Source organism: Lactuca sativa, chromosome 5 (genome assembly GCF_002870075.4).
Source record: "Lactuca sativa cultivar Salinas chromosome 5, Lsat_Salinas_v11, whole genome shotgun sequence".
Taxonomy (NCBI): Eukaryota; Viridiplantae; Streptophyta; class Magnoliopsida; order Asterales; family Asteraceae; genus Lactuca; species Lactuca sativa.
The window spans coordinates 279,173,338-279,186,344 of record NC_056627.2 but is presented as its reverse complement, the minus strand read 5'-3'; the positions used below and the strand labels follow the sequence as shown (position 1 = coordinate 279,186,344).

Below are 13,007 nucleotides of genomic sequence, written 5' to 3'. Positions count from 1 at the left end.
GTGGAACACCATCCACACTCTGCTATTGGTGAGATACGAGACCTCGCCCACACTCACCTCCCTACCAAGCACATACAAGTATCACACAGACAACAAGTATAAACTATCACATAAACCGCTCCTTGGGCACTCGCCCTCTATCATTGGACCTCGTCCGAATATTATACTAACATACTGTGCCTAGGGCTAACCCCCGGGTCTTCTACTCATAACTACATGGGCCGGCATTGTGGCCGTAGACCCATTCATACAAAGGGAAACTCACCTGATACTGCTGAACTGCTGCTGCTAACCCCTTTGACCGCTACCTGACCACTGACTCCGAACTGCTGCTCCGCTAGCTCCCCGAGCTACCAATATCAACATAACACTTAGTCTAACTGACCTTCAAAGGTCAACCAAGTCAACTCTGGTCAAAGTCAACATCCTGGTCAAAGTCAACCTTCCAGGTCAACCCTACTCGTCGAGTCACCCTACTGGCTCGCCGAGTTCATAAGTCCAGAGTCCTTCCACTCGCGACTCTACTCGCCGAGTCAGCCCCTGACTCGCCGAGTCTACTGATTCCCGATTCCTGTCCTGTCCAACTCATTGAGTCCTGGCTCGAGACTTAACTCGAAGGGTTTGGGATCACGCGACCTGACTCGCCGAGTCTAAGAACAGACTCGCCGAGCACACGGCAATCTTCATCCAACTCGCCGATTTGTTCATCCAACTCGCCGAGTTCATGCCTATCTTCATCCGACTCGACGAGCTGTTCATCCCACTCGTCGAGTTCCTTCTCATCTTCAAGCTACTCGCCGAGTCCACTCGAAGGACTCGCCGAGTCCAATAAGATCCACTTACATGCAGAGGACTTCCGAGTCATGCATGAACTCCAAACTGTAGATCTACCCTTCCCACGCCTATTCCCCACGTAAAGTTGCAAACTTTACGTGTAGAGAGGAAGATCTAGGCAAAATGCACCAATAACTAGGGTTTAAGACCAAGAGGCTCCATAACCCACCCAATGGCTGATACTTTACGGGATTCTAGACCACAACAAGCATGGATCTGAGGTAGCAACCTCAGATCTGGACTTCAAACTCGAGATTGACCTTAAACATGGCTTAAAAGCCCCAAAACTCATAACTAAAGAAGATCTAAAGGAGGGGAAACGAATTGATACCTTCCAATGCTCTGAAATGCTCCCCAAACTTCAGATCCAAAGCCACTCCTTGATGCTTCGAAGATTCCCACTTCTTCTTCCTCTTCTAAATCACTCAAAAATGGCCAAAAGCATAAATCATCACAATGGAGGCTTAGGGTGCGGCGTTCAGGGTGTGAGAGGCAGTAAAGGAGCCCTAGGAAGAAGATTGAGAAGTTTAAATAGGCTCCAAGCCCCGGATTTAGGGTTTTCCTCGCACATACCAGACTCGCCGAGTCCACTTGGCCGACTCGTCGAGTTAGTCACTTACTCCTCGACCCGGATCCCGCTACGACTCGCCGAGTCCTTCCTTGGACTCGCCGAGTCCCTCCTAAAATTTAGGGTTTCCTTTACTTTCTTGGCTTTCAAAATCTTGGGTGTTACGTTCATACCCAACTTTATTCAATGATGGACGGGAAATTAATTTTCCTTGAGAACATGCAACACAAGACAATTCATTAGCTTGAAAAATCTTCTGGTTTTTCAAGGAATGTCCTCTTGAACTTTCAATTATTTTGCGCATCACAACTGATCCGGGATGGCCCAACCGGTTATGCCAAACTTTGTAGATGTTATCATACCTTTTATTTTCAATAGCATGAGATTCAATCATTCTAGTATTTGTATAATACAATCCGGATGACAATACGGATAATTTTTCCAAAAGACTTTTCTTACCCGATATCATTTTTGTAATATTGAGATACTCGTTATCACCATCATTGGTTGTTTCAACATGATATCCGTTGGACCGAACATCCTTAAAACTTAATAAATTTCTTGGTGATTTTGATGAAAATAATGCATCTCCGATTGTAATTATTGTCCCTTGTGGTAATATGATATTCGCTCTTCCGGAGCTTTCAATCATTTTTGCACTACCCGTTATTGTATTAACATTTGCTTCTCCAATTGATAAGTAAGCAAAATATTTTTCATTATTAAAAATGCTATGTGTTGTTGCACTGTCTGCAAGACATATATCTTCCTCATTTCTTTTGCGAATGTCCATATTTCTCTTCAAAATAAAAATATATAATAAAAATAATAAGAAATAAGAAATATTCAACTTAGAGAAATAAATTCATATATTATTATTTTGAGAAGAATCATCGAGATCTCTTCTCATGAAACGACTATGACATAAAGATCATAAAAGACATTAAACAAAACTACATATTATTCTTGACCATGACAATGACTCTAAACAAACATAATGCAAAAATAAAATGATACTAGAAAACCAAAAATTTCATGATATGGCATATCCATCTCCTTTTATGGGAAAATTGGGTACTTCCATCACCATCCATAACATCGTTTGTCCCTTCCGTGTAGGCCAAATAATCGGCGACATCCAAATGTCCCATTTCTAGTTGATCTTCGGAAAAATAATTTTGAACAAAATTTGTTTCTGCATTTTTTCCTTCTTTATATTTTAGAGAAGTTTGATAAAGATCAACAAAATGCTTTGGAGTGCGACATGTACGTGATCAATGACCGATCATTCCACATCGGTGACAAACATTTTCAACTTTCTTTTTGCCTTGACCACTTTTATCATTAGGATGTGGGTTTTTCTTACTTTCCCACTTCTGGTGGTTACTTATATTATTATTATTGTTAGGACAATTATTATGACGACCTCCTCCATGTCCACGACCTCGACCTCGACCACGACCACGGCCACGGCCACGGTTAGACCCACGACCGTTATAGTTAGATGATGTCGCATTCACTTCAGGGAATGGACCAGAACCGGTCGGACGTGATTGGTGATTTTTCATTAAGAGCTCATATTTTGTTCAGCCACGATGAGATTAATTCACAATATTTTTTAAAACCTTTCTCACGATATTGCTGCTGTAGGAGCATGTTAGTGGCATGAAAAGTAAAGAAGGTTTTCTCTAGCATGTCTTCATCAGTTATAGTCTCACCACATAGTTTTAGTTGGGAAGTAATTTTGAACATGGCTGAATTATACTCACTCACAGATTTAAAATCTTGCAGCCGAAGGTGTAACCAATCAAAACGAGCTCTAGGAAGTATCACCGTTTTTTCATGATCATACCTCTCTTTCAGATTATTCCAAAGATTAGCCGGATCTTTGACAGTGAGGTATTCAACTTTTAATCCTTCATCGAGATGGTGGCGAAGTAAAATCATCGCCTTAGCCTTTTCTTGGCTTGATGCTTCATTTAAAGGATTTACATCCTTTATGGTGTTTCCAAGCCCCATAGCATCAAGGTGGATTTCAGCATCAAAGATCCATGATAAATAATTTTTTCCACTAATGTCAACAGCCATAAACTCAAGTTTGCTAAGGTTTGCCATAGTGAAAGTACTAATCAAAATAAAGAGTTGTATATTAGAGGATTGTTAGTTAAGAAGTATCATAAGATTACTTGTGAGCATTATATAACTTGTGAGCACTATACATATGAACTTTGAAAAAAAAAATTATATATATACCTGACAATGACAAGAACGACAAGAAGTTGGAACTCTATGGTAGAGCCTCGTGCTGATAACGTGTTATAAAATATGATCAAATAACAATATAAATTATAAAGTAAAGAAAGAAATAAGAGTAGAGAGAACTTTTATTCTAATACTTGTGATGAAATCATCAAGTTTCTAATACATATGGATCACTATTTATACTATCCAAATAAGATGAAAGATGAGCTATAATATGAATGCACATTATGATCGTGTATTATTACATTCATAAAACACATTGAAATGGTTGTTACTAATGCTAAATAATGATGAGGAGTTATGGGAGAAATGGAGAATCCAATGGTCATTCACAAACTAATATTTCATAACGTATACATATTAATTCTAAACTTTTTGGTGAAGAGTGTTCTGTTTATATCTACTCATCGTTGTATGGGTTGTCAATTGTTATATATTTCCATGTCCGTAACTTAATAAATGAATCATTTTGTCTATATGACACTTCACAAACAGTTTCCATCAAGATGAAATTTCCAGGTTATACTCTTGTTGCATTCAATTTATAATCTGAATCCATATAAATTAACAATGAGATTTTCTAACATGTGCCCTAAGGACATATATAAGAAACATTAATTATAACAAATATTACCATAATTAAATATGAAATACATTAATTATAAAGATTATTACCATAATTACAATAATAATTTCCATAATAAATGCATTTTATATTTAATTATGATAATATTTTTCATAATTAATGTTTATTATATGTGTCCTTAGGGCACATATTAAAAATCCCTTTTAAATATATTTATATTTTGAATAAATATTAATTGCTTGAAAATCGAATAGTCATTATTATCTTCACCAAATCCTCCCTAATAAATAAAAAAACTTTTTGTCACTTGTCAATTTCTTATGCATTTGGACACATGTAATTATGTGGCTAATTCTTATAAATTAATTTTCACTTGTCATTTTATGGTAATTTTTAATTTTTTTAATTAATTATCTAATTTTTAGGTTATAGAAAGTAATTAATGAGTCATTAATTTGTTTCCTTTGCAAATTTTAATATGTTTCCTTCAATATATATAATTCAAAATTGACATATTTCTTTTAAAGTTCATTGTCATTTTAGGTAAAATTGTCTATATAAAAAAATAATCAAATTTTGTTGCTTTTTATTGACAAACTAAAAAAAAGTGTTATATGGTCAAAATATAATTGTTTTTCTATAGTTTGTTTTACTAATATAAATTGAATTATTATTTATTTGTCATTTTGTTTGTATATATATTTTGAAATATTATTTTAAAAAATACTTGATGTTTACACTTTGATATTTAATTTTTTCTTAAAAAAATACATTTAAAGTGTATATATATATATATATATATATATATATATATTAATTAGCTCGTGTAGTACACGGGTTTCACACCTAGTATTTTAATAACAATCTCTATAAATATTTCTAACCATTGCTTTATTCAATTTACATGCCCCATTTTCTTATAGATACTCTACACAAATTCAAGAAAAAAAGTCAAACTTTCGATCAGTTTTATTCGTTAAAATCAGTGTATTTCCTTCTTCGTTAAAGCTTTTTAATCTGTTTGTGTGTGTATTCGACCCATATTTATCCTTTATTAATACCATTCATAATGTTGTTGACTATGTATACGAATGTTTATGTTTGTTGATTCGATACAGTATCGAGAATTCAACAACACGAAGCCCCCAGAGTTAGATGGGATCACGGACCTGATTATTGCGATGAGATGGATTTCTGATATTGAGGGGTGCTTCTATACTTGTACGTGTCTAGAGGATCTGAAGGTTTGATTTGCGCCGAACCTTCTTTGGCGTTGGAGCGAAGGATTGATGGAAGTTTGTGACTAGTGGTCATTCACCCGTGGAGTGGGTCGCAGTATCATGGGAGAGATTTGTTGAGATGTGTCGTGATGAGTATGTACCTTTGATGGAGAGCGTGGTTGGCCCATGAGTACTCGTTGCTCAGACAGACGACAAAGTTGGTGGCCGAGATCATCGGGATGTTCCATGAGAGGTCCTTGTTTTGTCCAGAGTTTGCTTCCTCGGAGCAGGTGTGGATGACCTGATACTTGAGAATTCTCAAGAGGGGTATCAGGAAGTTTGTGAAGAACACCCAGTACCTTTCATTGGTTAAGCTGCAATCCAATGTCGGAATGGGGGAGATTAAGTTAGAGATTCATGCGAGAGAGGGTGAGATGGAGAGTTAGGGGAATGAGTTACAACAAGTGCGATAAGGGTTATGAGGGTCCCTATCGGGTAGGGACAATATGCTACATGTGTGGCAAGGAGGACCACTTTGCGAAAGATTTCCCGAAGAGTTTTTTAGTTTGTTTCAGTTGTAACCATACGGTCCATGTGAAAGTCGATTATCCATTACGTGCATCAAGATTAGTACAAAGCTACAGCTCCTGCGACTTTACGCGTTACTGATGTACGCTAGGGGAAGGCCGAAGCCCCAAAGGCCCGATGGGGAGCCTTCTAGTTGAAAATAGAGGAGGCCAGGGTGGCGCCTTACGTCATTATTGGTACATTCCTTGTGAATTCATTACCTGTGTTAGTGTTGTTTGGCTCAGGTGGGAGTCGATCTTTTGTATCGTCATCTTTTAGCAGGGATTTTCATGTTTCCCTTGGATCATTTGATTGAACTATGGAGGCCTCCATCACCGATGACCGCACAGTTTCAGTCTCAGATGTTTATCATGCCTGTATGTTAGAGATTTTTGTGTGGGATTTTTGATAGACCTTATTCCTATTCCGATGAGAGATGTATTTGTGATCGCGGGTACGGATTGGTTGAGCCGGTTCAGAGCATTGACCTACTTTGATCGTTAACTAGTGGTTTTTCGTACACCAAGTGGGGGAGATCTAACCATCTTTGGGGAGGGCGCTAGAGTTGGTTTCGCCTTTCGTTCGTTCACCAGGGCTAGGCAGTATCTTCAACATGGATGCTCGAGTTACCTTGCATATGTGGTTAACACTCGAGTGAAGGATAAAAAGTCAATGTTCGATGTTCCTGTAGGAAGGGAGTTTCCTGATGTTTTTCCAAATGATCTTCCTGGCGTGCCCTCTGAGAGGAAGGTGAAGTTTAAGATTGAACTGATCCCCGGCGCTTCTCCGATTGCCAAGGTACCATATCGCCCCGCGTCGCCTGAGATGCAAAAGTTGCCCTCAGAATTCTAGGAGTTGTTAGGCAAGGGATTCATTCGCACTAGTAGCTTGCGTTAGGAAGCACCGATCCTTTTTTTTCTAGAAGAAGGATGGTTCGTATTAGATGTGCATTAATTACCGGAAGTTGAATAAGTTAACGGTGAAAAACCATTACCCACTGTCGAGGATTGATGACCTTTTTGACCAGTTATAGGGAGCGTCTTGGTTCTCCAAGGTCAAGTTGATGTCGTGATACATTCAGATGATGGTTAGAGAGGAGGACATTTAGAATATGGATTTATGTACTCATTATGGCTATTATGAGTTTGTGGTGATGCCTTTTGGGCTCACCAATGCACCGATGGCGTTTATGGACCTCATGAACTAAGTGTGCAGGCCTATGTTACATCGTTGTGTGATTGTTTTTATTGATGATATATTGGCCTATTCTAAGATCGAGGAGCTACGTGAGGAACACCTTCGCAAGATTCTTGGGGTTCTACGAATGGAGAGATTGTATGCCAAATTCTCCAAGTGTGAGTTCTGGTTGTGTCATGTTCAATTTCCGGGGCACCTCGTCAATCAGAATAGTGTTTTGGTTAATTCGGCTAAGATTGAGATAGTGATTCAGCTGGAGGTTCCGAGATCTTCATCAGAGATACAAAGTTTTCTTGGGTTGGCCAAGTACTACAAGAGGTTTATTCGAGACATCTCCAAGATTACAACTCCTCTTACTAGGTTAACCAAGAAGGATGTTACTTTTGACACCCTACAACAGAGGCTATGTGAGACGCCGGTTCTATCACTCCCTAAGGGAGTTGATGATTTTGTAGTATATTGTGACGCATCTGTTTTAGACTTGGAAGTCATTTTGATGTAGAGAGGTCATGTGATAGTATATGCTTCGAGGCAACTGAAGTCTCACGAGGTGAATTATCCTACTCACGATCTGGAGTTGGGGGATGTCGTTTTCACCCTCAAGATTTGGCGCCATTATATATATACTAACACCTGTAAATTCGAGCTAGTCAATTAGGATATAATAAGCATTAAAATGACTTTTTGATATGAGGTTATTTTGTAACAGCTCAAATTTTCAAATAAAATTTTCATTTAAAAACAATACATCATTATTCGACAAAAGAGTTTATTCCAAGTTTAGTGCAAAAGTATAAATAGTAAATCTCCAAGTTCTTCAACAATGGCAGTGTGTACGTGTCACGCCGGCGCCTTTCCACGGTCATCACTAGTACCTGTAAAACATAAACACAACTAGTAAGCATAAATGCTTAGTGAGTTCCCCAGTATACGACTTACCCACATACGCCTTCCGGCCCGGACCTTTCGGTCCACATAACATTGCCTTCCGGCCCGGACCTTTCGGTCCACATAACATTGCCTTCCGGCCCGTAACATAATCGCCTTCCGGCCCATAATATATATCGCCTTCCGGCCCGTATTGGATTGCCTTCCGGCCCATAGTATTTTGCCTTCCGGCCCACGATAGTATAAAACATAACACATGTAACATAATACACATAACACATAAATCATACATCATACCGTCCTTTCTACCACATAGAGTCTCGCCTTCCGGCCCGTATAAGCATACATCATATATAAGCATACATCACATATAAAGCATTTACCTCTCTAGCCATAGCATAAATATAACACATACGACCTTCCGGTCTCACAATCAAACCCATCCGGGTGAAGTATAGTGAGAAGACTCACCTCGTAGTATGCAAGCTATAAACTCTTCGGGCTACCCGCACACGATCCGCTAATCCGCAGGTTCCCTATAATACCACATCCTTTGTTAATGATCTTATCAAACAAAACCACTGACCCTACTAAGTTATATACAGGTCAACGGTCAACCTTGACCGGACTCGTCGAGTACAAAGGGTAACTCGACGAGTATAGACACCCTGACACCACTCGCCGAGTCTGAAGAACGACTCGACGAGTTCCTGTAGATCTTCAAGCTACTCGCCGAGTCTGAAGAACAACTCGGCGAGTCCTAGTGAACCTTCAAGCTACTCGCCGAGTCTGATCATTGGACTCGGCGAGTCCTCACCATGCAGTCAATCCGCTGCCTCCTGTACTTCGCACGATTTCGAAGTATATAGATGTGGGCTTCCTGGACTTTCACATATACTAATACAGGGGTTTTTAACACTTATAACAACAACATAATCCAACAATCCTTAAATGGGTTTCCTAAACCCTAAACTCGTGTACAACGTAAAAGCTACGGATTTCGATCCGAAGATTACCTGGAAACGTGTTCCCTGTGTCTCCAAACCCCAGTCCTCGATTCCTTTGATCACCACCTTGCTCCTCCTTGTCTAACAACCTCTTCAAGCCTTCTCAAATCCTCTCTCTTGCTTCAGATGCTCACACACTCCCAGGGGATCTTCAACCGGCCAAAAGACGCGACATGACGGCCATAAGATCGTTATATACGGTTCAGAATCAAAACGGCTAGGGTTCAGCTGAACAGCGTCGACTCGCCGAGTCCCTTATTGGACTCGTCGAGTCCAGTCGCGCATCTGCGACCAAGACCATGGCCCTACTCGGCGAGTCGTGCACCAACTCGCCGAGTCCCCTCCTAAATGTGCCCCAAAAATAATTTAAAGAAATACCTGAAATTCCGGGCTGTTACATATTTAGGATAAATAATATTAACCAAAGTTGTAGTGTATTTGACAAAGATTTTGTACATATAAAGAACATTGAAATCCGACTTCTTATGAAGAATTTATGTTTCTTCGAAGTTTTGTGATTAAGCCAACACGATTCTTCATATGGTAAAAAGTGAATTTTTAATAGATTACTTATTAGCCTAAGTGATCTAAACCAAATTTTTAGTAGTTGTAAAACTGAGAGCGTGAATATAAAGAACGTTCAAATATGACTTCATGAGAGGAAGTTATGATTTTTTTTAAGTTTTAGTGCAGTTGTGTTAGCACATAAATTGAAATTCAAATCGGTTGATTGTTATCTAAAACAATCTAAAAGATAATTGAAGATCTCGTGAATATGAACCCCTCGAAAAAAACAGTCGAAAACGGATGTCGTATGAAAAAGATATAAGTTTTAAATGGGGATTAGCAGTGTAAGCCTTCTAAAATAATAAATTAAAAATAAATTAAAAATTAGCCGGCAAATTCTAAATGAAAGTATTATTTTTTGTTGATAGATACGTGTGAATATAAAGAACGTAAAAAACGGAGTTCGTATGAAAAAGTTACGGATTTGAAGTTTTTCTGAATGCACCTCGCGCAAAAAGGCACGACACACTCCTTCTAGAACGTGGTCACACTGCTCCACCCTCCACACTATGTTGGACACGTGTCAGCGTGTGAGAGGGATGACCAAACATGACGCACATGGTTTGGGTGCAGCGTGCTTTCAAATACTTAGGCTATAAATAGAGCTGCAACCCTTATTCGACATTCACACCTCTCTAATTCATTTCTCTCTAGTTTCTCTCGATCTTGAGCCCATTTTCTTTTAATTTTAAGCATATTGTGAAGCCCTGAGGTCCCTGAGAGCCTGTCATCTAGTAGCTAGCATGCCGGAGTTCTGCCAATGCAATTTCTGAACTTTTGTGTAGGTAATCTTTGTAAGTTAAATTACACTCAACTTTATCTTCGCCCTCGAAGTCTCTCATTCTGCGAATAACTCCGGATGTAGCTCCCGCATTTCTCCTTCCGGCTCCCAAGTCATCTCCGATCCTTTCCGATGTTGCCACTGAACCAACACCAGAGGTATTTCCTTGTTCCGTAGAACCTTGATCTTCCGATCCCTGATAGCTACTGGTCTCTCAGCGTAATTCAGGCTCGCATCTACCTGAATATCTTCTAACGGAACCACAGCTGCCTCATCGGCTATACACTTCCTCAGCTGCGACACGTGGAAGGTATTGTGAATCTAATTCAGCTCCGCTGGCAACTCCAACCGATAAGCTACCCGACCTACCCTTGCAATTACCCGAAACGGACCTATGAACCGGGGCCCCAATTTGCCCCTCTTCCTGAACCGAATTACCCCTTTCCAAGGAGAAACCTTTAGAAGAACGAAGTCGCCGACCTGGAATTCGAGCTCGGATCGGCGTCTGTCCGCATAACTCTTCTGTCGGCTCTGGGCGGTCAATAACCTCTGCCTCACTCGCTGAATCTGTTCGGTCGTCTGAAGTACAATCTCTGTACTGCCCATCACTCTCTGTCCCACTTCTCCCCAGCAAATGGGAGTCCGACACCTCCTACCATACAACAACTCAAAAGGTGGCATACCAATGCTCGAATGATGGCTGTTGTTGTAGGAAAACTCAGCCAACGGCAGATGCGCATCCCAGCTACCCCCGAAGTCCAACACACACGCTCTAAGCATGTCTTCCAATGTCTGAATCGTCCGCTCGCTCTGACCGTCGGTCTGGGGATGGTATGCGGTACTAAAATGCAGCTTAGTACCCAACTCCTCATGAAATTTCCTCCAGAACCTGGAAGTGAAACGTACATCGCGATCCGAAACAATCGAGGTCGGCACTCCATGCCGAGATACTATCTCTCTCACGTACAACTCTGCCAACTTCTCTGCTGATGAACTTTCACTAATGGCAAGGAAGTGTGCACTCTTTGTTAGCCTATCCACAATCACCCAAATCGCATCGACTCCTCTAGCAGTTTTCGGCAATTTGGTGATGAAATCCATCGTGATCTGATCCCACTTCCACTCAGGGATCTCCAAAGGTTGCAACTTACCGTGCGGTTTCTGGTGCTCGGCCTTAACCCTACGGCAGGTCAAACACCTCTCAACGAACCAAGCAACGTCTCTCTTCATGCAAGGCCACCAGTACTCCTTTTTCAAGTCCAGATACATTTTCGTGGCACCGGGATGGATCGAGAATTTCGATCTATGTGCCTCCTCCATCAAAGTAACACGCGTACCTCCCACGAATGGCACCCAGATCCGACCCCGAAATGTCAGAAGTCCCCGCCCATCCGTAACAAACTCTGAAATCAACCCGACGACCCGCTCCTGTTTCTGCATCCCAGACTTCACAACCTCGGCCTGTGCCCCACGAATAGTATCTAACACCGGAGTCATCACCGTCAATCTCAAACATACGTCCCGTAATGGAGTACCCTCCGCCCTACGACTCAATGCATCGGCTACCACATTTGCCTTGCCTGGGTGGTATAGGATCTCGCAGTCATAATCCTTAACCACGTCTAACCATCTCCTCTGACGCATGTTTAGGTTGGGTTGATCCATCAAATACTTCAAACTCTTATGGTCCATGTATATGGTACAACGAACCCCGTACATGTAGTGACGCCAAATTTTGAGGGCGAACACTACTGCCCCCAACTCTAAGTCATGCGTGGGGTATCTCGCTTCGTGAGGCTTCAGCTGCCTCGATGCATAGGCTATCACATGGCCCCTCTGCATCAACACTGCACCCAGTCCTGAAATCGATGCGTCGCAATATACGACAAAGTCCTCCATCCCTTCCGGAAGAGCCAGTACTGGTGCTTCGCACAGTCTCTGACGTAGTGTCTCGAAGGAAGTCTGCTGCTCGGGTCCCCATGAGAATGTAACACCCTTTCGGGTCAATTTGGTAAGTGGCACCGCGATCTTGGAGAAGTCCCTAATGAACCGTCGATAGTACCCTGCCAACCCAAGGAAACTCCTGATCTCCGAAGGTGACTTCGGTGCCTCCCAACTCATCACCGCTTCCACCTTGGCCGGATCGACCAATATCCCTGCCTGATTTACAACGTGCCCCAGAAATTGAACTTCCCGCAACCAGAAGTCACATTTGGAGAATTTTGCATATAGCTTCTCCGACCTCAGTACCTCAAGGACCTCCCTCAAATGTCCCTCATGCTGCTCCCTAGACCGTGAATACACCAGAATGTCGTCGATGAATACAATCACAGACCGATCCAGCATCGGCCTGCATACCCTGTTCATGAGATCCATGAACACTGCTGGGGCATTGGTGAGCCCAAAAGGCATTACCACGAACTCGTAATGCCCATACCGCGTCCTAAAGGCTGTCTTCTGGACGTCCTCATCCCGCACTCTCACCTGATGGTACCCTGATCTCAAATCAATCTTGGAAAACCAAGATGCC

At 41.3% G+C, this 13,007-nt stretch overlaps 1 protein-coding gene across 1 annotated transcript; it reads right to left on the bottom strand.

The window, feature by feature from the left end:
• Nucleotides 1-2,977: 2,977 nt before the first annotated feature.
• On the bottom strand, nt 2,978-3,517 carry LOC122197923 (uncharacterized). The gene has a single exon (XM_042902118.1). The coding sequence runs from the start codon at nt 3,515-3,517 to the stop codon at nt 2,978-2,980; it is 540 nt and encodes a 179-aa protein (XP_042758052.1).
• Between the last annotated feature and the right edge of the window lie 9,490 nt (nt 3,518-13,007).